Consider the following 23,581-nt stretch of genomic DNA (forward strand, 5'->3'; position numbering starts at 1 on the left):
CTGGGAGCCTTCTCCAGACTCAACAGCCCAAACTCTTTCAGTCTCTCCTCATGGGAGAGCTGCTGCAGCCCTCTGAGCATCCTCATGGCCATTCTCTGCACACACTCCAGCACGTCCACATCCTTCTTATAATAGGGGCTCCAGAGCTGGATGCCATACTCCAGGTGAGGTCTTACCAGACCAGAGTAGAGGGGGAGAATTGCCTCCCTGTCTCTGCTGGCCACACTTCTCCTGATGCAGCCCAAGATCTGCTTGGCTTTATGGGCTGCAAGTGCACACTGCTGGCTCCTGTTGAGCTTCTCATCCAGCAGCACCCCCAAGTCCCTTTCCTCAGGGCTGCTCTCCAGACACTCACTGTCTAGCCTGGATTTGTGCTTGGCATTGCCTCGACCCAGATGCAGGACCTTGCCTTTGGCCTTGTTGAACCTATGAGGTTGGCTTCAGCCTGTCCAGGTCCCTCTGGATGGCATCCCTTCCCTCCAGTGTGTCTGCTGCACCACATAGCTTGGTGTCATCAGCACACTTGCTGAGAGTGCACTCAGCGCCATTTTCCATGTCACCATTTTACCATGTCACCATGTATCACCATTTTTGCAATACTATACTTTGTTTTTTTATTTGTGTAAATACTTCCCTCTTCTGACAGCTCTATCCTTATCCAGTTATTCCTCTCAATAAAATAAAATTCATCCCTGATTTCTAATGTCTGCAATTTTGTTCAAATCACAAATTAGCTTTTACTAGGTAGAAATGGCACCTGAGAGAAGTGATACACACAGCAAGATGTTAGCAATTATTATAGCATTAAACTGCTAACAATTACTGCTTTCTTTGTAAGGAACACTCTAAACATCTGCTAACAGCAAACACAGCTGAAATATGAAATGAAATGAACATGTTAAGAATTTAGTTCCCAAATGGTCATGGATGTTCTAAATTTACTGGTGTAATACAGCCATGTCTACAGCAGAGAAACACACCTACTTTTGAAAAAGGGCACCAGCATAGCCACAGCTAGATAATGGCTGCAGGTAACATATATTACCTGAGGAAGGTGTGGTGGAGGGCCACATAGGCCCAAATAGCCTTGTTTACAAGTCTATACTTGCCTGGATATGTTTTCCCTCCGAAAGGTGTTTTTCTGTCTAAACCAGGGGAAAACAAATTAAGCAGACAAAGGAGCACAACAAGCCTGGCGCCTTCAAGTCTGGCCTGCCCTGCTTGCAAGGTTGAGGTAAACAGGTTCTATGAGCTCACGTGCCTAGCGTGTGGCCCACCTGTGCCCTCTCCATATTTGAGGGTACCAGACCTGTGGACTCTACCTTATTTGGCATGTTTTGGCCTGCTGCCAGACACTTATTGGACAGTATTGTGGCCAAAGGACCATCAATCTCGGCCCACATCCCATAAATAGGGCAATTCAGTGCTCCTGCCACCCTCCTCCACCAACCGCTCCTAGCCGCTTCGTCTCCTGGGGTGATTACCGCTGTATGGTTCCAGCCCGCGGTACTTTGCATCGGTCCATAGGAACGGTCGACCAAGGCGCTCCCAGCCCGACCGTGCCCATGGAGCCTCCTCAGACAGTGCGCCCCAATATCTGAAATGAACTATTCAGGTCCACAAGGATCAACAGCGTGGCTTTCGCTACACATATTTGGGACCACAGAGTCTGTGACTCCAACTAGTGAGTAACTGAACAATCTTGATTTGAACAGCTTAGAAATTTCAGTGACTTTACCTGTGGCACTTTTATGCCACAAGACTCTATCCAAACCTCTCCAAACCTCTACCAAATTCCTTAATCCTACTGTAAATAGGCATTCTGTAAGATAATTTCACAGCCATGGTCTAGCCTTGAGCTCTGTGGTAAAGGGTTGGACTTGATGATCTATGAGGTCTCTTCCAACCTTGGTGATACTGTGATACTGTAACCACATACAAAGAACTTGTGTAGGTTAACTGTATATAAGTTTTGGGGGGGGGGGGGATTCTCTTTGTATACAATATTAAATTATTTAAAAACCTTTCAAAATTCGGCCTCCTATCTCACCCCTAAACTCAAACAAAACCCCTTCACAACAGCAGGTTAAGCTTTGTTTGTGTGTGCTAAAAGCTAGCTGCTGATCATAGTGTTCACATGTACTATTGGTGCCTTGTGAGTCAGACACCCCTGCTGCCTGGTGGCCTTGTGTTGTGGAGGCAGGGAATTAATGTGACTGAGTCAGGGATTATAAAACTAGAACTATTTTATTTTCCTAGAACTCTGCCTCCAAACTATATACAAAACTTAGTTTAGCTTTATTTACAGATTCAGTTTGATTGGGAATTTCTTCCAAAAAGAATATTGTAGATAAATTTAGGGATTTAGGAAAAGGCTAAGCTATAAACACAGCTTTGCCCTCCTATCAATCAGGCTGAAGCAGAGAGTTAAGGGAACAGTGAGTCTTACAGAGGTGAGACAGGTATTCAACAGTGATCCCTTGCTGGATTCCTCTGCAGGAGCAGCCTTCTGACACTGCAGGCAATATCCTATAGTATGTGTCCACGCAGCAGAATCCCAGGGCAAGAGGCAGAGCTGCCAAACTCGGAAATGTCTCAAGCACTTCTTCCACAAATGGGATGATCATGGAACGATGCTGCCTCAGCAGTGGCAGGGGAGAGCCAAACTATCAGTGTCTTCCCAGCTCAGAAGGCACTCAGGAAGTTGGCTGCTGATATGGTCTGAGAGGGGACAGGCCAGATGCTGCCGGCAGCTGTCTCAAAGGACCCCGAGGCTTGCCAAGCTTGCAGGTTTGCACAGAAGAGTGCAAAGGTGAGAACTGTCCAAAGCAGGGACGGGGTAAAACTGAGAGCTGTACAAAAAGTTAGGAGCTGTCCAAAAGCAGGGACGGTCCAAAACAGCAAGAACTTGTCCTGTCAGGAGCTCTTTCAAGGTGGGAAACTCTCAAGGCAGGAACTCTCAAGGCAGGAACTTGTCCTGTTTAAGCTTTTCTAGACAAAATGTCCGTTTACCATTTATACTGGACACGAAAACCCAGCCAACCACCAGCCCGATTCCAGCGCGGGCTTCCCTGTGGGTCGGGCCACATGCAGAAAGGTGCCTTTTGCTGTTCCCCCTTCAAGCCTGCAGGGCAGGGAAGCAGTTTTTGTGCCTTCTCCCATCAAACCTACAGGGGAGGAGAAAGGAATTTGGGGTACCCTGGAACACCTTGTTGTCAGAGCAATCGTTGCTCAAGCCTCTCGTCTTCCGTTTGTAGGGAAGAGTCCTGAGAATTCAGTTTTAATTTAACTATGTTAATTTTAAATCTTAATCAAACAAATGTTAGAGCCAAGAATAAAATGACAACAGCTGGTAGTGTTTGTTAATTAATTACAATTAAGGTCTGTGTGTTTATCTAAAATTGCTTTTGCCACCATAGGACTATAGAGAATGGAACAGGATGTGATTAAGTTTAGATATCTTGTTCTGGAGAAGGGGAAAGTTTACAAAATGTCACCTGAGAGTAAAAATCTTGTAAGAGTTTTTGAGCAGCAGCAAAACTTGTTCAGTCTTACCGTAGAATCATAGAATCAACCAGGTTGGAAGAGATCTTCAAGCTCATCCAGTCCAACCTAGCACCCAGCCCTATCCAATCAACCAGACCATGGCACTAAGTGCCTCATCCAGGCTTTGCTTGAACACTTTCAGGGATGGCAACTCTACCACCTCCCTGGGCAGCCCATTCCAATGCCAATCACTCTCTCTGACAACAACTTCCTCCTAACACCTATCTTAGACCTCCCCTGACACAACTTGAGACTGTGTCCCCTCGTTCTGTTGCTGCTTGCCTGGCAGAAGAGCCCAACCCCACCTGGCTACAGCCTCCCTTCAGGTAGACAGCAATGAGCTCTGCCCTGAGCCTCCTCTTCTGCAGGCTGCACACCCCCAGCTCCCTCAGCCTCTCCTCATAGGGCTGTGCTCCAGGCCCCTCACCAGCTTCATTGCCCTTCTCTGGACACGTTCCAGTATCTCAACACCTCCCTTGAACTGAGAAGACCAGAACTGGGCACAGCACTCAAGGTGTGGCCTGAGCAGTGCTGAGCACAGGGGCAGAATAATCTCCTTCGTCCTGCTGGCCACACTGTTCCTGATCCGGGCCAGGATTCCATTGGCTCTGCTGTCCCCCTGGGCACACTGCTGCCTCATCTTCAGCTACTCTCTATGAGTACCCCCAGGTCCCTCTCTGCCTGGCTGCTATGTTGCTTTGCTGAAGAAATCCACACCTGTCTCTGCCAAAGCAGATGGAATAGTTTAGACATATGATGTGTTTACACATGTATCACAAACAGTAAGAGCATCCCTGTGTCCTGGTACATGGGTAGTGCTAACAGACTTCTCTCAGCTACCTCTCTGCTCTTGTGCAGGTGGAAGCTGCAGTTTTTTCCAGCACGAAAGTCTCAATATTCAGTATTTTATTAATGTGTTTGTAGATGTGACCACATTTGTGAAAGAGGCTGCATTTTATATTCGAATAATCGATAAAGATTTAAGGTTTGATAAGACTTGGCCATGTAAAGCCTTTAAACCCAAAGAGAACTAAAACCACTCATGGGGAAGCTGGTGGGTTTTCAAGGAGTTTAATAGTTGCTCTAGGAGATGTACTGCTTCTGCAAGTGAACCTTAGTTAATTTCTTAGACCATGACGCTCACGACATAGCCTGATAGATGTTTTCTCAGGAGGTGTGAGAGAGATTGCGGCCGGTGCCGGCAGTGGAAGGGCTGCGAGGGCGGCCGCAGCGCCTGCCCCGCCCCAGCGCTTCCGCCGCTGCCTGCGAGGGGGCGCAGTGGCACCGCCCGCCGCCGTTACGAGCGAGCGCGGTAACGGGCGGCGCCGTGGCCATGGCGGGGCTGCTGCGGCCGGTCTATGAGGGGAAGTTCTCAGACAGGTTTCCCGAGCTGTTGGCTGTGAGTGCCAGCGCCGATCGGGCCCCCGCTGTTGCCACGGAGACACTCGTCCGTGCTCTGCGCCTGTCTGGGGCCCGAGTCTCGCCTTGGGCTGAGGGAAGAGGCTGGAGCAGAGAGACTGGGAAGTGGGGGGGGGGGGGGGGGAGGGGGGCAGGCGCCTCTCGCTGCTCTCCCTCTGCCCCCCGGAGTCCCTATGGCTCCCTTCATCCCCCTCTCCCTCCCCTCCCCCTCTCGTTTTAGCGGGAGCAGTTAGCGACAGTTCCTGTGAGGTGTCAGGTCAGGTTTGGTTATGCCTTGTTTTCTCTGGTTGTGTTGTTCAGGCTGGAAGGTTGCTCCCCAGCGGTGACAGAGCCGCAAGCTGCCTCACCGAGGTTTTGCCCAGGGTGAGTTGGTTTTTCAGGTGCTCCTTGTGAAGTTTTTGCAATGTTTTCCCACCAATTACCGGGCTCTTAGGGGGAATAAAATCCAACAAAACAAAGGAACATGTTTTTTTCTACATCCCTTCTTTAGAAACTTTTTGATGTTAGCTGTTGCCGTGGTGGGCCATAGAGAACAGCTGGTATGATTGGGACACACTTCTGGGAGTTCCTTTTCACTCTGCATGCCTTACAAAATCCACCAGGCCTGCTTAGGTCAGGTTAAATAGAATTGGTTTAGGAAATTGTGGTGATTATTATTAGGAATTATTATCATTTCTGATGGCAACCATTTTTATCAAGGATGGTGCCCCTCAGAACTGTATCATAGAATCATAGAATCAATCAGGTTGGAAGAGACCTCCAAGATCATCCAGGCCAACCTAGCACCCAGCCCTAACCAATCAACCAGACCATGGCACTAAGTGCCCCATCCAGGCTTTTCTTGAAGACCCCCAAGGACGGTGCCTCCATCACCTCCCTGGGCAGCCCATTCCAATGCCAATGACTCTCTCTGTGAAGAACTTCTTCCTAGCATCCAGCCTATACCTACCCTGGCACAACTTGAGACTGTGTCCCCTTGTTCTATTGCTGGTTGCCTGGGAGAAGAGGCCACCCCCCACCTGGCTACAATGCCCCTTCAGGTAGTTGTAGACAGTAATAAGATCACCCCTGTACTTCCCAGTAGCCCTTCCCCACGTCTCTGAGGAGTCAGAGGGTACAGAGACACAAATGGCAGCTCTCCCTTTAAATGGATGGCTTAAAACAGCAACAGTGGTCATAGTGGTTTCTGAAATTGCTTCATTGGTAGCAAAATTGTTGTGGGTCAAGCTAAAGGTTTCTGGAGTTGATAAAATGTAACATCTACTTTTCATGAAGTTGTGATGGTTTGGGGTGTTCCCCGCCCCCCCCACTTTGGAAAATCAGCCAGACCAGACCCACCAGCTCTGGAAATTGAAGGAAGCTTTCTATTTACAGCTTAGCACAATGTACAAGCAGAGAGTTACAATATATACAGAAATAGACAAGTTAAAAGGTAATACAGAAACACAGCAGCCCTCCCAGAAACCTGAGTCCCCAGGAGGGGCTCTCAACTGCCCTTCCACCTTCTCCCACATCTCTCTACCTTACTCCACATGTTGCTTTGTGCCCAAGGAAGATTGGAGGGTTGGTCAGGGGGGTTAGGAAGCAGGTGGATTAGTCACACAGACAGCAGGTTAGGTTAGAGAGATGCAGCCCAAAGCCCAGACAGCGTCTTTGTTATCTATGTTTGTGTTCTTGTTCTTATCCATCTCAGGAAGCCTATGAGTGAAGCAGACATAGCCATTGTTTTCCTTAGCCTGTAATCTAGTTCTTCTCACCAAAACATTCTAGCTAGCATCAAACTAGCACAGAAGTATACCCAAACAAGCTGTTATTTGTCCTAAAGGTGGAACCAGATAGTCGAAATTTAGCAGCTCTTGTGTTACTTCTGTTACTGGTTCAATACATTTAGCCTGGCTTATATTGACCTTATGCTTAGAACCTCAGTGTCTGCAGGAGCATACACATGTTACAGCCCCAAAATGTACTCATATTTTCTTCTTATGTCTGTAAAATCATGCCAAAATGGCTGTGTTACATTTTCTCTTCCTTAACATTCTGTGTGTGCCTGGTGCCAGCTCGTTTTGCCTTTTGCTACAGCCTGTTACTCCAGCCGCTGTGCGCAAGTTCCGGAATACAACAAATCCAGCTCCTGGTGTTGAAAGAGTATTCTACGGCAGAGCAGACGATCCTGATGTTGCCTCTCACTTGACACATGGCATACCTTCACCTTTGTCACTAAGTGTAAGAGTGTGACTTGGTTACTTTCTAAGAATGGATCGCTGAAGAATGTCCTTACTAAGAGCAGCTGATTTCTCCATAGGCAGGGATAAAAGTGCATTAGTGAGTGATATTCACTGCAGCATTTCACCACTGTTGTGGCTATCAGAATACTGAGGTCAATTCGTAGGATTTAACTGTGAACCAAGAGTGTGCCCTTGTATCTAGGAGGGGGGAGGGGGGGGGGGGGGCAGGCTTCCTGGGATAGGACAAGGAGCAATGGGTGTAAATTGCAGCATAAGAGGTTCTGCCTCAGCACAAGGGGGAACTTCTTTACTGTAAGGGTCCCAAAGGACTGGAACAGGCTCCCCAGAAAGGTTGTGGGGTCTCCTTCTCTGGAGACTTTCAAGGCCTGTCTGGATGTGTTCCTCTGTGATCTGTGTTAGATTGTACTGTCCTGCTCTGGCAGGGGGTTGGACTCAATGATCTCCTTGGGTCCCTTCCAGCCCCTAACATCCTGTGAGCCTGTGATCTTGGCATGCATTAAGAAGAGTGTGGCCAGCAGATTAAGGGAGTTCCTTCTTCCCATTTACCCCAGTAAGGCTGCATGTGGAGTATTGTGTCCAGTTCATAGAATCATAGAATCAACAAGGTTGGAAGAGACCTCCAAGATCATCCAGTCCAACCTAGCACCCAGACCTATCCAATCAACTAGACCATGGCACTAAGTGCCTCAGCCAGGCTTTTCTTGAACACCTCCAGGGACGGTGCCTCCACCACCTCCTTGGGCAGCCCATTCCAATGCCAATCACTCTCTCTGTGAAGAACTTCCTCCTAACATCCAGCCTATACTTTCCCCACCACAACTTGAGACTGTGTCCCCTTGTTCTATTGCTGGTTGCCTGGCAGAAGAGACCAACCCCTACCTGGCTACAATATCCCTTCAGGTAGTTGTAGACAGCAGTGGGGTCACCCCTGAGCCTCCTCTTCTCCAGGCTAAACAACCCCAGCTCCCTCAGTCTCTCCTCATAGGGTTTGTGTTCCAGGCCTTTCACCAGCTTTGTCACCCTTCTCTGGACACATTCCAGTATCTCAATCACCAGGGCAGTGGTGGAGTCACCACTGGATTATATTTGAGATCTTTTCCACTCAGATACATTCTGTGATAAAATGATGTCAGTGCAATCATATAAGATCTCATTAGCACCGTTATGATCAAACTTTTGCTTGTTTCTGTGTTGGGGTAGCTGTGCTGATTTGTTACTGATTGCATTTTGCTGTTTTTCCTGCCTCTTGTGTTGTTTGTGATGTCTTTAGGTAGCGTCATTGATAAATCCACTTCCTAAAACGGCTTTTCAACAAATGATACAAGACAAGAAAGAAGCAATTTACTTTAGTAATCGTCAAGGGTCCTTGGGCAGATCACATGATCAATCTCCTATGTTACCTAAGGGCTTGGATGTAATTAATACTACATTTGGAATAAAAGTCATTCGAGGTAGGAAGATTTATCATTAGGATGTGTCTTTCTGAAATACAATCAAATCTGTAGTAGAGTACCTAGCACACACTGCATGCTTTCAACGATTGCAGCTTAGGAGGAAAGTGCCAGCATTTTTTGGAAGGCATAAAAATATACTAGTATTTTCCAATTATGATGAAGAAACAAGCAGCTGAAAACATTTGGTAACTAGTAGGGCTTTTGGCTTTGCCTCAAAATCAGTCTTGGGTATTTCTCTAGAGAACTGTTTAGGTAGCTGACCTTCCTTTTCTTGACTATTCTATTAGAAGATACTACTTTGACCTATGAATCACTCCTCTGTAGAATGGAGCAAATCACATATGTGTTGGCCATGTAGCTCTCTTAGAATCATAGAATCAGCCAGGTTGGAAGAGACCTCCAAGTTCATCCAGTCCAACCTAGCACCCAGCCCTATCCAGTCAACTAGACCATGGCACTAAGTGCCTCAGCCAGGCTTTTCTTGAACACCTCCAGGGATGGTGGCTCCACCACCTCCCCGGGCAGCCCATTCCAATGGCAAATCACTGTCTTGCAACAGTTATGGTCTTTCTTAGTTTTGGTGATTATTTTTCCCCTGGTCCCATATCATTATGCTGTAAGATCTCTATAGACAGACTAGAATCATGGTAAGAAGTATCACTTTTTCACCATATTAGCATCTTCTCCAGCAATATTGTTTAGAATCATAGAATCAACCAGGTTGGAAGAGACCTCCAAGATCATCCAGTCCAACCTAGCACCCAGCCCTATCCAGTCAGCTAGACCATGGCACTAAGAACCGACCTCTCAAAACATCCATCGCCTTTACTTCTCCCAGTCATGTATTTTTTTCTTACTTTCCAGATGTATCAGCTGGAGAACTTATAAATCCACCAAAAACTTTTGAGGAAGTGGATAAAGAAGCCAGAGAAGGGCATGATCTGTACATTGTGTCACACAATGACTATTATGTGGGTAAGTTTGAAGGCTGAGAATAATCTACTTAAAATATTCTAATATAAAAAGAGAGGAGGTTATTCTTCCCCTTTACTCAACACTGGTCAGGCCACACCTTGAGTACTGTGTCCAGATCTGGCTCCTCAATTCAAGAGAGATGTTGAGATACTGGAATGTGTCCAGAGAAGGGCAACGAAGCTGGTGAGGTGCCTGGAACACAGCCCTGTGAGAAGAGGCTGAGGGAGCTGGGGGAGTTGATTAGTCTGGAGAAGAGAAGGCTCAGGGCAGACCCCATTGCTGTCTACAACTACCTGAAAGGAGGTTGTAGCCAGGTGGGGATGTCTCTTCTGCCAGGCAACCAGCAACAGAACAAGGGGGCACAGTCTCAAATTGTGGCAAGGGAGGCTTTTAAGATATGAACTATTGCTTTTTACTACCATATGAATAGAAGTTCTTTTTTAGAGTTCCCATATGAAAAAACTCCAAACATCTTACATGCAACTGTGAGACCATATCCTCTTGCTAGATCTTTAGTTCACTTTGTGGTGGGTGTATTAGACAACTCAGTAAAAAAAAATTGAATAATGTCTTTTGGGTGACATTTCAAAAGCAAAGTTTTCCCATGAAGCTAGAAACTCACGGATGCCCTGATTGCCTATTGAGTACAGCATTGTCTGTGCCACCAAGAGCACAAAACACACAGACTGGAAGTCCAACCCATTCTAGTACTTTCGCTTCTTGTTCCTATCTTTTATAAGGATCCAAACAGAAATGGAAAGGAGCTCAGCATCTGTCATGGATTCAGTTGAACCTGCTGCTGTTATTCATACCATGCTGTGGTCATGCCAGCTTCAAAAATAAAGTGCTAACTGGAGTGAAGTGTTATGGGGTGTGAAGTTCAGATTGCAGCATGGGAAGCTTCCTTTTCTGGTTGATGCTTCTGGGTTCTAGCTTCTTGAGTGGGAGTCAGGTAGCTGCTGGTTTTGTTTTTTTGTTTTATGCTGGGTATTTCCCCCTGTATTTCACTGTGCTTCTGCAAATAGGCTAAGGTAAGGTAATCATGTATTGTATTATTAGATTAATTAGATTATTAGCTAACATAATTACACACTGTGCTTATGACATTTTCTGTTATATTAAACTCTGATCTATTTATCTCAGCCCTGAGTTGTGTGTGTTACTTTTCCCCTCACTTTTGTGTTGGAGGAGCAGGCTGTTTAGCCCTTCTGCCAAGCCATTACAACATCATGCTTTGGTTACAGGAATTTCAGACTGGGTCTCCAGCAAGCAAGTTCCTCAGCCTACAGCATCCTGCCTGTGTGCCTGTCCCACAGCCTCTGTCTTTGCCTTTCCAGTGGGCTGTGCCTCCACTGCTTTAGCCTCTGAGGACAGGTTACCCTTTGCCTCGCAGGCCTGCCCAGGAACAGAGTGACAAATAGCACTCTTGAAATGCAGCATGCTTATTACTTCTGCAGCCACTTCTGTTTTACCCAGTTCCATCATTTCCACTTAGGGTGACAGACCTGGATTGCTGGTCTATAAGATTACTATTGTACTAAAATTGCCTGTTGTGCTGTTACCAGCAGTTTTGTAGGTGCAGGCCAGACACATAAGAAAGTGCAATACAGATATACATATACATTCTATATGGAGGCAGGTACATAGATGTGAAACTGTAGTAGTTATTCTCACACTTGAGAAGTTCTACTAGTGTGACTGGTGTAAATGGGTGTAATGGGTTAACAGTTCATTTCCTTCCAACACGGAAGGGAGAGAAAGTAACAAAAAGAACCCTCCAGCTTGAGATAAAAGCTTTAATGAGAAAAATGAGATAATAAAATGCACAATTACCTCAGCCTATTGCAGGAAAAGCACAGCAGACTGCAGAAGCAGTAGCAGAAGCCAGCAACCTAAACCCCCACCCCTCATGCCCAGTGGAAGAGAAAACCGCCCCTAACCCAGACACTGAAAGCAGCAACTGGAACAGGAAGCCTCTCACCTTACAATCTGAACTTCAAGCCCCATGATGCTTCAGCCAGCACTTTCATTTTGGAGCTGGCATGACACAGTGTGGTATTTGATTATCAGCAGCAGATTGAACACAACCCATGACAATTGGCCAAACTGAACATTTTATTTCCCTTCCTTCCCACCTTTCTTAAGCTTCTTAATGGAATTACTCATTATCTGGTTTTGTCTCCTTTGTTACTTCCATCCATGAGATGATGGAGAGGCCATGCCAAAAACAAAGAGCAAGAGAAAAAGTCAGCTATGTGGCCCAGTCTTGAACACCACTGTAGAAATGTCATGCTGCCATACAGACAGAGAAAGGCCTTATTAGAAAACATACAGTGAAGAATATTTTTTTGAAAGTTCCAACTGACCTTTTTTTCCCCAAAGGTGTTGGATAAGAGCCTGGAGAAACAGAATTGACTCTTTTCCTGTGACAAAAAGCATGTCCTTGCAGCTAGCTTCTTTGGAGCACTTATGTGGATATTCTTGTATGTGAAACTATTTTTTAGAGGCAATACTAGGTGAACAAACAGGGTAATGCAGGGTAATGCTTAGAGCAAAGAAGGCAATGGCAAAGTTTCCACTGAAGTGTTGTGTAGCAAGAGTATATCTGAAAGTGCAGCACCTCAAAATCAGTTTTTTCCTTTCACTATTTTGTTTTTAACCAATAGTAAATGAAATGGTAAACATCCCTGCTCAGGTATGGACATTGCCCAGGCAACCAGCAACAGAACAAGGGGACACAGTCTCAAGTTGTGCCAGGGGAGGTTTGGGCTGGAGGTTAGGAGGAAGTTCTGCACAGAGAGAGTGATTGGCATTGGAATGGGCTGCTCAGGGAGGTGGTGGAGTTGCCATTCCTGGAGGCATTCAAGAAAAGCCTGGATGAGGCACTTAGAATCATAGAATCAACCAGGTTGGAAGAGACCTCCAAGATCATCCAGTCCAACCTAGCCCTAGCCAGTCAACTAGACCATGGCACTAAGTGCCTCATCCAGGCTTTTCTTGAAGACCTCAAGGGACAGTGCCTCCACCACCTCCCTGGGCAGCCCATTCCAATGGGAAATCACTCTCTCTGTGAAGAACTTCCTCCTAACATCCAGCCTATACCTAGGTCTAGTTGACTGGCTAGGGCTGGGTGCTAGGTTGGACTGGATGACCTTGGAGGTCTCTTCCAACCTGGTTGGTTCTATGATTCTACTATTGTAAACTTATTTGTTTGCATGGCCCTCACTATTTAGGCTGCCTGGTATTTTTTCCTTAATACTCTTGGGCTTGTTTTTATTCAGACATAAAAGGACATCCAGCTGTTTTACCACTGAAGTGCTTTTTGCCTTTCATTTTGCCTTCTGTCTTCACCTTTGACAGTGAGATTATTTCAAACTACTTAACAAACACGAGCAATGCAAATTAGTTATCATTAATTGAATGGAGTTGTTAATTAGTTATTTGCTTTCATTTCTTTGTTTAAAGAATGAAGATACTTAGTACATTTTTCTGCCTGAGGTGTTTCGATACAAACTGAAATGCTTATTTTTCCACAGGAGAAGCAATAAATAGAAAGTATGACTCACCAAGCTTCAGCAAATCTTTTGCATATGGAATCAAAACTCCTCACTTTAAAGATGGACGAGGTGTATCCAAAGCCTTAAACTGGCCCCCCGATCTTCAGGTGTAAGTTGTAGTGAGTTAACTAATCAGTGTTATGAGTGTTTCTATGGGAAGGTAATTTAACATCTCACAATCCCATTCTTAGCTACACTGAACTGAACAGAAAATCTCAAGAGCAATTTACCAAATACTTTATCCAATTCAGTTCTACCACAGTATAACAGCACCTGGCAGCTCTGGGGCATTGCATAAAGACACCCACGACTTTTAATGGTGTTTCATCAATTTCTGAATTTGTGTTTCTGCTTGCAGCTTTGCTGTTTCCTTCTAACATGTTAAATATTTTCAAATATTACTCAATGATTGATGATGATGAGTATTATTAAAAAAAGGGTGTGAGAATCATAGAATCAACCAGATTGGAAGAGACCTCGAACATCATCCAGGACAACCTAGCACCCAGCCCTATTCAGTCAACCAGACCATGGCACTAAGTGCCTCATCCAGGCTTTTCTTCAACACCTCCAGCAACGACGATTCCACCACCTCCCTGGGCAGCCCATTCCAATGCCAATCACTTTCTCTGGCAACAACTTCCTCCTAACATCCAGCCTAGACCTCCCCTGGCACAACTTCAGGCTGTGTCCCCTCATTCTGTTGCTGGTTGCCTGGCAGAAGAGACCAGTCCCACCTGGCTACAGCCTCCCTTCAGGTAGTTGTAGACAGCAATGAGGACTGCCCTGAGCCTCCTCTTCTGCAGGCTGCACACCCCCAGCTCCCTCAGCCTCTCCTCACAGAGCTGTGCTCCAGGCCCCTCACCAGCCTTGCTGCCCTTCTCTGGACACCTTCCAGCACTTCAATATCTCTCTTGAATTGAGGAGCCTAGAACTGGACACAGGACTTAAGGCGTGGCCTGAGCAGTGCTGAGTACAGAGGAAGAGTAACCTCCCTCGTCCTACTGGCCACACTGTTACTATTTTGTGAGAATCAGACAAATGTCCAATTCAAAATTCTGAAAGGAAAATGAGCCACATATGGTAAAATTCAAAATAATAATTTTTTTAACATGGGATCAATCTGTCTCAAAAACAATCCAACAAATTTTTTATATCACATATCAGTAAAAATAATACCTATATTTCTTGTAGACAGCAATGAGATCACCCCTGAGCCTATGTTACAGGCTAAACAAGCCCAGATTCCTCAGCTTCTCACCACAGGGCTGTGCTCCAGGCCTGTCACCCTTCTCTGAACATGTTCCATTACCTCAACATCTCTCTTGAACTGGGGGCCCCAGAACTGGACACAGTACTCCAGATGTGGCCCCATCAAGGCAGAGTGGAGGGGCAGGAAAACCTTGACCTACTAAGCACAGCCCTTCTAATACACCTCAGAATGGCACTGGTCCTCCAGGCCACAAGAGCACATTGCTGGCTCATGGTCAACCTCCCATCCACTAGGACCCCCAGATCCTTTCTCCCTTCACTGCCTTCCAACAGGTCAGTCCCCAGCCTATACTTATCCTTGGGGTTGTTCTTTCCCAAGTGCAAGACTGTACACTTGCCCTTGTTGAATTTCTGCCTGCCCAATCCTCCAGCCTAGATCAGTACATTATAAGGATTTTCCTCACTCATTGTCATAACCCCCCCTGCATATTTTAACATGGAATGTTTTCCTTCTAACAAGTATAACTGTTTAAAATGTTTATGTTTACATTTGGTTGTGTTTTATTACAAGCAGCAAATGTTCTGAACATATGTTCAAAAAAAAGCCTGGATGAGGCACTTAGTGCCATGGTCTAGTTGATTGGACAGGGCTGGGTGCTAGGTTGGACTGGATGGGCTTGGAGGTCTCTTCCAACCTGGTTGATTCTGTGATTCTATGTTTATAACAGGAAGCTTTTCTAGAGTGGCTGTTTTGAAGCAAAGCACTGATTTAACATCAGGTGAACTGTATGTATTTCTCTCAAATATATTAACATTAAAAAAAAAATAACAGCACAGGATTTTTTTTTTTCTATTACTAAACTATTTGATAGTCAACAAAGAAATGTCCTTATTGACAGTGTGGCAGAAACTATGAATGTTCCCCCAGAGCGTGCGTTTGGAGCAGTACTCTGTCCGGATAAAATTGGTAAGTTCAAGGGCAGGATAAAATCTTGTTCATGAAATGTTTGTGTAGTCTATAATTTGCCTGTAGTCTTAGAGGCAAGGTATAAACATTTGACAGTGACAGTGAAATTTTGGAGGGAAAATTTGAGAAGAATCAGTTACTATTGGGAAAAAAATCAATGCCAGTAATAAAGAAATGCAAATTTTTTGTGTGATTGTGTTGAGGGTGTTCTGTGATTTAAAATAAAACCCCAAAACTTCTTTTGATGTCTCTATCTCAATGTAATTAGAATAAGAAATGATAGAAAACTGGCATCTACATGACAAAGTGCACAGGATCACAGGATGTGAAAGGTTGGAAGGGACCTAAGGAGGTCATTGAGTCCAACTCCCCTGCCAGAGCAGGACAATACTATCTAACACAGATCACAGAGGAACACATCCAGACAGGCCTTGAAAGTCTCCAGAGAAGGAGACTGTTTAAATCAATGGCTGTTTAAATCAATGACATGTCTTTCATCTCATTGATTTCTTTTCCTCACCACTTCCATGAAAAGAGCAAAAATTTCAAGCAGTAAATGTGAATAACAAGTTGTTTGTTTAGGTAGCAGAGAGACAGAAAATAGAATAAAAAAAAATATTCATAGAATCAGCCAGGTTGGAAGAGACCTCCAAAATCATCCAGTCCAACCTAGCACCCAGTCCTATCCAATCAACTAGACCATGGCACTAAGTGCCTCATCTAGTATGAACAGTTAATATGTGACAGTTTTAAGTTGATGGAAACATGAGGCAACCTTATTGGTAGCAGCACTAAATTCTGCCTGTAATTTTAAATGAGTAAGAAAACACATGGATCATAGAAAGGAAATCATAGAATCAACCAGCTTGGAAGAGATCTCCAAGCTCACCTAGTCCAACCTATCACTCAGGCCTAGCCAGTCGAGTAGACCATGGCACTAAATGCCTCATCCAGGCTTTGCGTCAACACCTACAGGGATGGTGCCTCCACCACCTCCCTGGGCAGCCCATTCCAATGCCAATCACTCTCTCTGGCAACAACTTCCTCCTAACAGCCATAATATACCTCTCCCCATGTTCATTATGACAAAGTTTTAGAATCATAGAATGGTTTACATTGGAAGGGACCTCAAAGATCATCCAGTTCCAACCCCCAAAGATCATCCAGTTCCAACCCCCTGCCATTTTGATAGGTAGTGAGCTCAAATGGTGTTGGGATTATTATTTTTCAAACATGTTTACTGACTAGGGAATACAGTGCATATTTAGGCAGTAAAAAAAATGAGAGGCTCAAAGTTATTTAATTAGTCAAGACTAGAGATGACTTGTTCAAAGTCTACTTTGACCATGCCTTGAGTATTGTGTTCAGTTCTGGGCCCCCCAGTTTAAAAGGGACGTTGAGATGCTTGAGCGTGTCCAGAGAAGGGCGATGAGGCTGGGGAGAGGCCTTGAGCACAGCCCTACGAGGAGAGGCTGAGGGAGCTGGGATTGGTTAGCCTGGAGAAGAGGAGGCTCAGGGGAGACCTCATTGCTGTCTACAACTGCCTGAGGGGAGGTTGTGGCCAGGAGGAGGTTGCTCTCTTCTCTCAGGTGGCCAGCACCAGAACAAGAGGACACAGCCTCAAGCTACACCAGGGGAGATTTAGGCTGGAGGTGAGGAGAAAGTTCTTCCCTGAGAGAGTCATTGGACACTGGAATGGGCTGCCCGGGGAGGTGGTGGAGTCGCCGTCCCTGGGGCACTTCAAGGCAAGGTTGGACGTGGCACTTGGTGCCATGGTCTAGCCTTGAGCTCTGTGGTGAAGGGTTGGACTTGATGACCTATGAGGTCTCTTCCAACCCTGATGATACTGTGATACTGTGATACTGTGATACTTTTATACATGCTTTACTAGGTAGTGTAATGAAGTTAAATGTATAGGTATGCTTGTCCTATAAGGGAAAGGAGAATGAACTGAACAAAATTCATTATTATCCAGTAGAAGTCAGGCATGTACGTTGCTGTTAGAAGGGGATTTGGTCAATTACTCCTATTTGTTATTGGACTTTGAATTAAACTTCTTGCACCCCAGAAAGTGACCTTGATGTCTTGAGAACTTGCATGAAGGCTGTAGCTCAGCGTGCCAGTGTTTAAAAACGCTAATCCTAGGGTTCTGAGAGAGCTGGCAGCTGAGCTGGCCAAGCCACTCTCCATCATTTATCAGCAGTCCTGGCTCACTGGAGAGGTCCCTGAAGACTGGAAGCTGCCAATGTGATCTCATCCACAAGAGGGGTCATAAGGAGGAGCCAGAAAACTGCAGACCTGTGAGCCTGACCTCAGTGACAGGCAAGGTCATGGAACAGGTCGTCTTGGGTGCCATCACAAAGAACCTACAGGATGGCCAAGGGATCAGGTCCAGCCAGCATGGGTTTAGGAAGGGCAGGTCCTGCCTCACCAACCTGATCTCCTTTTATGATCAGGTTACCTGCCTGGTGAATGTGGGGCAGGCTGTGGGTGTAGTCTACCTGGACTGAAGCAAAGCCTTTGACACTGTCTGCCACACGAAGCTCCTGGCCAAGCTGGCAGATCATGGTTTGGACAGATTCACTCTGTGCTGGATCAAGAACTGGTTAGATGGCAGAGTCCAGAGAGTGGTGGTAAATGGTGCCACATCCAGTTGGCAGCTGTCACTAGTGGTGTTCCCCAAGGATCAGTGCTGGGCCCAGTCCTGTTCAATATCTTTATGGATGATCTGGACAAGGGGATTGAGTCCAGCATCAGTAAGTTTGCAGATGACACCAAGCTAGGAGCAGGTGTGGAAGGTAGGAGAGCCCTGCAGAGGGACCTGGACAGGCTGGATAGGTGGGCAGAGGCCAACGGGATGACATTTAACAAGGCCAAGTGCAAAGTTCTGCTCTTTGGCCACAACAACCCCAAGCAGTGCTACAGGCTGGGGACTGAGTGGCTGGAAAGCAGCCAGGAAGAAAGGGACCTGTGGGTACTCACAGATAGTAGGCTGAAGATGAGCCAGCAGTGTGCCCAGGTGGCCAAGAGAGCCAATGGCATCCTGGCCTGCATCAGGAACAGTGTGGCCAGTAGGACAAGGGAGGTTATTCTGCCCCTGTACTCAGCACTGGTCAGGCCACACCTTGAGTGCTGTGTCCAGTTCTGGGCCCCTCAATACAAGAGAGATGTTGAGGTGCTGGAATGTGTCCAGAGAAGGGCAACAAAGCTGTTGAGGGGCCTGGAACACAAAGCCTATGAGGAGAGGCTGAGGGAGCTGGGGGTGTGCAGCCTGGAGAAGAGGAGGCTCAGGGCAGAGCTCATTGCTGTCTACAACTACCTGAAGGGAGGCTGTAGCCAGGTGGGGTTGGTCTCTTCTGCCAGGCAACCAGCAAGAGAACCAAGGGGACACAGTCTCAAGTTGTGGCAGGGGAGGTCTAGGCTGGAGGTTAGGAGGAAGTTGTTGTCAGAGAGAGTGATTGGCATTGGAATGGGCTGCCCAGGGAGGTGGTGGAGTCACTGTCCCTGGAGGTGTTCAAGAAAAGACTGGATGAGGCACTCAGTGCCATGGTCTGGTTGACTGGCTAGGGCTGGGTGCTAGGTTGGACTGGATGGTCTTGGAGGTCTCTTCCAACCTGGTTGATTCTATGATTCTATGATTCTAATATGGTTAGGCTATGTAGAAAACAGGAAGAATAGCACAAAAATAGTACATTGCCCTTCTAGAAATCAGTGGTGTGTAATTATCTGAAATACTACATTGACTGTCTCTTTGGTTCTTGAAGAACCCTGAAATAAGACAAGATGGAAATGATAGATTCATAATATATGTTCTTTTGCTCTCAACTATCTGGACATGTGTCAAGGTCCAGAGAACAGAGATTAAGAATATCTCTGTTCAGAGGAGCAAGGCATTCAGGCTTAGGTCCAGGAACTTCCAAGGCATTGTTTGTTGGTTTGCATCCCTGAGACTTCGGCCAAGCACCTAGTCTGAATCCTGGAGCTTAGCAAAGGCAATCATTATCTTTGTTGATTGTGGAGAGACTTGCTGCAATCTTTATCTTTATTGATGAACTAGAGAGAGGATTTAGACTCTCACAACATGACATAACTCTAACTCTTGTGGGAAGCTTGTGCAAGTCGTGGATGGATTTGTGAAGCTACATTCTTGGTATTGACTGCATGTGAGTAGAGAAAGAACAGCGACCATTTGATCCTTGTATTGAAATGGCTGTATCATGTGTTCAGCAGTGCCTAAAATCAACACCTTGCAATGGGAAGTCTCTTTTTCTCTAAGACTGTAAGCTAATTTAAAAGCATGTCTGTTTTCTGCAGGAGCATAACCATTTGAAGTGTTTCTTTCTGTAGGAGTTGGTGATCTTCTTCAGTGCTGGGTTCCATGCGAGATCCTGCGTGGCAAAGGCAGAGGGATAGCTGTCTTGGCTGCGGTTCGGCAGAGCTTGAAAAAAGATAACTATGAACGTTTTGACATGTTGCTAGAAGCATTCAGGCATTATGATAAGGTTAGTGCTTTGAAAAAGTGTAATCCTAAAGGAGTGTCTGACATCAGTGTTGCTGTGCCATGAAGATACAGACGTCTGTCATGGTAGGCCAAAAATGGGCTTATCCATGTCCTGGCTTGCTCAGGCATGTTTTTCTGCTCTCTCCTTTTCTGCTGTGGGGAGAAGCAGCTGTGGGAATGAGGACAAAAAACCTGGAGCCACTGAGTCTGAGGACTCTGGCTTACCCACACATGTTCCCCTGCTCCCCTTCCTTCTGTGCTGGGGGAAGCAATGGCAGGAAAGGAAAATGAAAGCCCTGGCTTTACCTAATGTGGTCAAGCTTGGCAAAGTGCCATTCAGATTGGCTAATCTATGTCCAAAGCCCTGTTAGTCTCAGGCTGTATTGATTAAAAGGGATGAGCAGGTAGCACAGTACTGCTGCTGCCACCTCACTGCATCCTGAAACTGCCTGGAAACTGCACTGCCTCGAGTTTATCAGGAACAGGCTCTAAATGCCTGCACATGATCAGCCTTTACAGCCAGCGTGAAGTTGTGCCAATCGCATCCTGCCTTCCCCTCTGCAAGGCTTCTGCTGAGTCAGGAATCAAGAGGAACCAGGTCAGAGACTATGCTGTAGACTCCCAGCTTCCTGAGAAAAAAGCCTGGCGATCTGGTTTATCCTAAACATTCTTACTATTTGAATCAAACCACAGAATGCATCAGGTTGGAAGGGACCCAGTTAGAAGGGACCCAGTTGGAGATCTGGTTTATCCTAAACATTCTTACTATTTGAATCAAACCACAGAATGCATCAGGTTGGAAGGGACCCAGTTAGAAGGGACCCAGTTGGAGATCTGGTTTATCCTAAACATTCTTACTATTTGAATCAAACCACAGAATGCATCAGGTTGGAAGGGACCCAGTTAGAAGGGACCCAGTTGGAGATCTGGTTTATCCTAAACATTCTTACTACATGAATCGAACCACAGAATGCATCAGGTTAGAAGGGACCCTTGAAGATCATCTTGTCCAACACCCCAACAGCAGCAGGGCCATCTCCAGCTAGTCCAGTACATTATAAGGGTTTTTCTCAATCATTGCCATAAAACCCCCTGCATACATTAACACAGACTGTGTTTCTTTTTTACTCTTCAAAATTTGGTATTTCTTTCTTCTTGAAAGAAAAATGATTGAAAGATTGTGTTCCAATTTTCTGAGCCACCAAGCTTCAGAATTTCAGGTTATTTCTTTTATTTTTTTTTTGTCTCTGGAAAAAACTATAATTGACATTTTGGACATCGAGTCAGTCATCAGCAAGTTTGCAGATGACACCAAGCTGGGGGCAGATGTGGCTGGGTTGGAGGGCAGAAGGGCTCTGCAGCGGGACCTTGACCGCCTGCACAGATGGGCAGAGTCCAATGGGATGGGGTTCAATAGCTCCAAGTGCAGGGTGCTGCACTTTGGCCACAACAACCCCATGCAGAGATACAGGCTGGGGTCGGAGTGGCTGGAGAGCAGCCAGAGAGGGATCTGGGGGTGCTGATTGATACCTGCCTGAACATGAGCCAGCAGTGTGCCCAGGTGGCCAAGAGAGCCAGTGGCATCCTGGCCTGCATCAGCAATGGTGTGGCCAGCAGGAGCAGGGAGGTCATTCTGCCCCTGTACTCTGCACTGGTTAGACCACACCTTGAGTGCTGTGTCCAGTTCTGGGCCCCCCAGTTTAGGAGGGACATTGAGATACTTGAGCATGTCCAGAGAAGGGCGACGAGGCTGGGGAGAGGCCTTGAGCACAGCCCTATGAGGAGAGGCTAAGGGAGCTGGGATTGGTTAGCCTGGAGAAGAGGAGGCTCAGGGGTGACCTTATTGCTGTCTGCAACTACCTGAGGGGTGGTTGTGGCCAGGAGGAGGTTGCTCTCTTCTCTCAGGTGGCCAGCACCAGAACGAGAGGACACAGCCTCAGGCTACACCAGGGGAGATTTAGGCTGGAGGTGAGGAGAAAGTTCTTCCCTGAGAGAGTCATTGGACACTGGAATGGGCTGCCCGGGGAGGTGGTGGAGTCGCCGTCCCTGGAGCTGTTCAAGGCAGGACTGGATGTGGCACTTGGTGCCATGGTCTGGCCTTGAGCTCTGTGGTGAAGGGTTGGACTTGATGATCTGTGAGGTCTCTTCCAACCCTGATGATACTATGATACTGTATATGGCCTTGGTAGTAACATATACAAATTGACTGATGCCTTACTTTCAAATGAATTCTTGGCATTACCTCAGCTTTTATGATAAGATTGTTATCTTGTTACAATACCCTGTCAATGGTTTTTACTCACAGATCACTATTATTTAAACTGAAAATTATTTGCTGGCACTATTATGTTCATGTGTTTAATTTCTGATTAGTTCAGGGGTTCTTTTTGTGCTCAGTAATGTTGCTCTTCTGGAATGGTGTGTCTGGTCTTATAGGGTGGGTGTATATATCTATATATAATTTATGTAGTTGCCTTTCTGGGGCTGTTTAGTCTGGAGAAGAGAAGACTGAGAGGGGATCTCCTCAATGTGTACAAATATCTGAAGGATGGGTGTCAAGTGGATGGGGCCAATCTCTTTGGTGGTCAGCAGCAATAGGTCAAGGAACAATGGCTACAAAGTGGAACATAGAAGGTTTCACCTCAACATGAGGAGGAAATTCTTTGCAGTGAGAGTGACAGAGTACTGGAGCAGGCTGCCCAGAGAGGTTGTGGAGTCTCCTCTGGAAGCTTTCTAAACACACCTGGATGCATTCCTGTGTGGACTGTCCTAGGGAATCCTGCCTTGGCAGGGAGGTTGTACTCAATGATCTCTGGAAGTCCGTTCCAGCCTCTAAAGTTCTATGATTCTCTGATATGTTCCTTTTGGTGGAGGCTTTTTATAACAGCTGTTATAAAACTATTTTATTTCCAACAGAATGGCAGTGGAATGATAGACAAGAACAACCTGCTAAAGTGCTGCTTCCAGCTTAATGTGAATCTAGATCATGAGCTCCTAGATTCCTTATTTGACTGTTGTGATTTGGATAAAGATGGTCTGATTAATTACCTGGACTTCATAAACTATCTGAACTGGAAAGACAAAATGGCTGTTAAAGAATTTGAAGCAAAAATAATTGCAAAAGGTAGGTGATTTGATACTGGGAAATTAAGTGAATGTAGTCTTTTTCTTATAACAGTTACTGAAATGACATTGCTTTTGTAGACAAGGTGGTCCTTAAGGAGGGTAGGCTTTAAGGAGTGCATTTAGTCCTTGCCTATCACTAGCAGAGCCACAGATACAAATGTCTTTTGGAACTGTGGAGTTTTATCTTGCATGCTGAGAATATCCTATATATTAGGAGACAGTTAAAAATCAGAATCATTATAGCTTCTTGGCCTTTTGACTAAGATCATAGAATCATAGAGTGGTTTAGGTAGGAAGGGATCTCAAAGATCATCCAGTTCCAACCCCCTGTCATAGGCAGGGACACCTCCCATTAGAACAGGTCACTCAAAGCCTCACCCAACCTGGTCTTGACCATGTCCAAGGAGGAACAATCCACAACTTCCTTGGGCAACCTGTGCCAGTGTCTCACCACCTTCACTGCAAACAACCCTTTCCTAAAATTCAGTTTGAATCTCCCCTCTTCCAGTTTAAACCCATTACACTTTGTCCTATCATTACAAGACCTTGTAAATAGTCCCTCCCCAGCCCTCTTGTAG

General features: G+C 46.0%; 1 protein-coding gene across 1 annotated transcript in view; it reads left to right on the top strand.

The window, feature by feature from the left end:
- EFHB (EF-hand domain family member B) overlaps nucleotides 1-23,581 on the top strand; it is a 31,688-nt gene that overhangs the window by 2,340 nt on the left and 5,767 nt on the right. Inside the window, exons 3-10 of the mRNA XM_064166918.1 lie at nucleotides 5,266-5,328; nucleotides 7,045-7,188; nucleotides 8,482-8,662; nucleotides 9,530-9,640; nucleotides 13,177-13,306; nucleotides 15,309-15,376; nucleotides 19,724-19,878; nucleotides 22,794-23,001. Coding sequence (XP_064022988.1) covers nucleotides 5,266-5,328; nucleotides 7,045-7,188; nucleotides 8,482-8,662; nucleotides 9,530-9,640; nucleotides 13,177-13,306; nucleotides 15,309-15,376; nucleotides 19,724-19,878; nucleotides 22,794-23,001 — 1,060 coding nt within the window. The remainder of the gene's footprint in view (nucleotides 1-5,265; nucleotides 5,329-7,044; nucleotides 7,189-8,481; nucleotides 8,663-9,529; nucleotides 9,641-13,176; nucleotides 13,307-15,308; nucleotides 15,377-19,723; nucleotides 19,879-22,793; nucleotides 23,002-23,581) is intronic.

Source organism: Pogoniulus pusillus, chromosome 28, assembly GCF_015220805.1.
Source record: "Pogoniulus pusillus isolate bPogPus1 chromosome 28, bPogPus1.pri, whole genome shotgun sequence".
NCBI lineage: Eukaryota > Metazoa > Chordata > Aves > Piciformes > Lybiidae > Pogoniulus > Pogoniulus pusillus.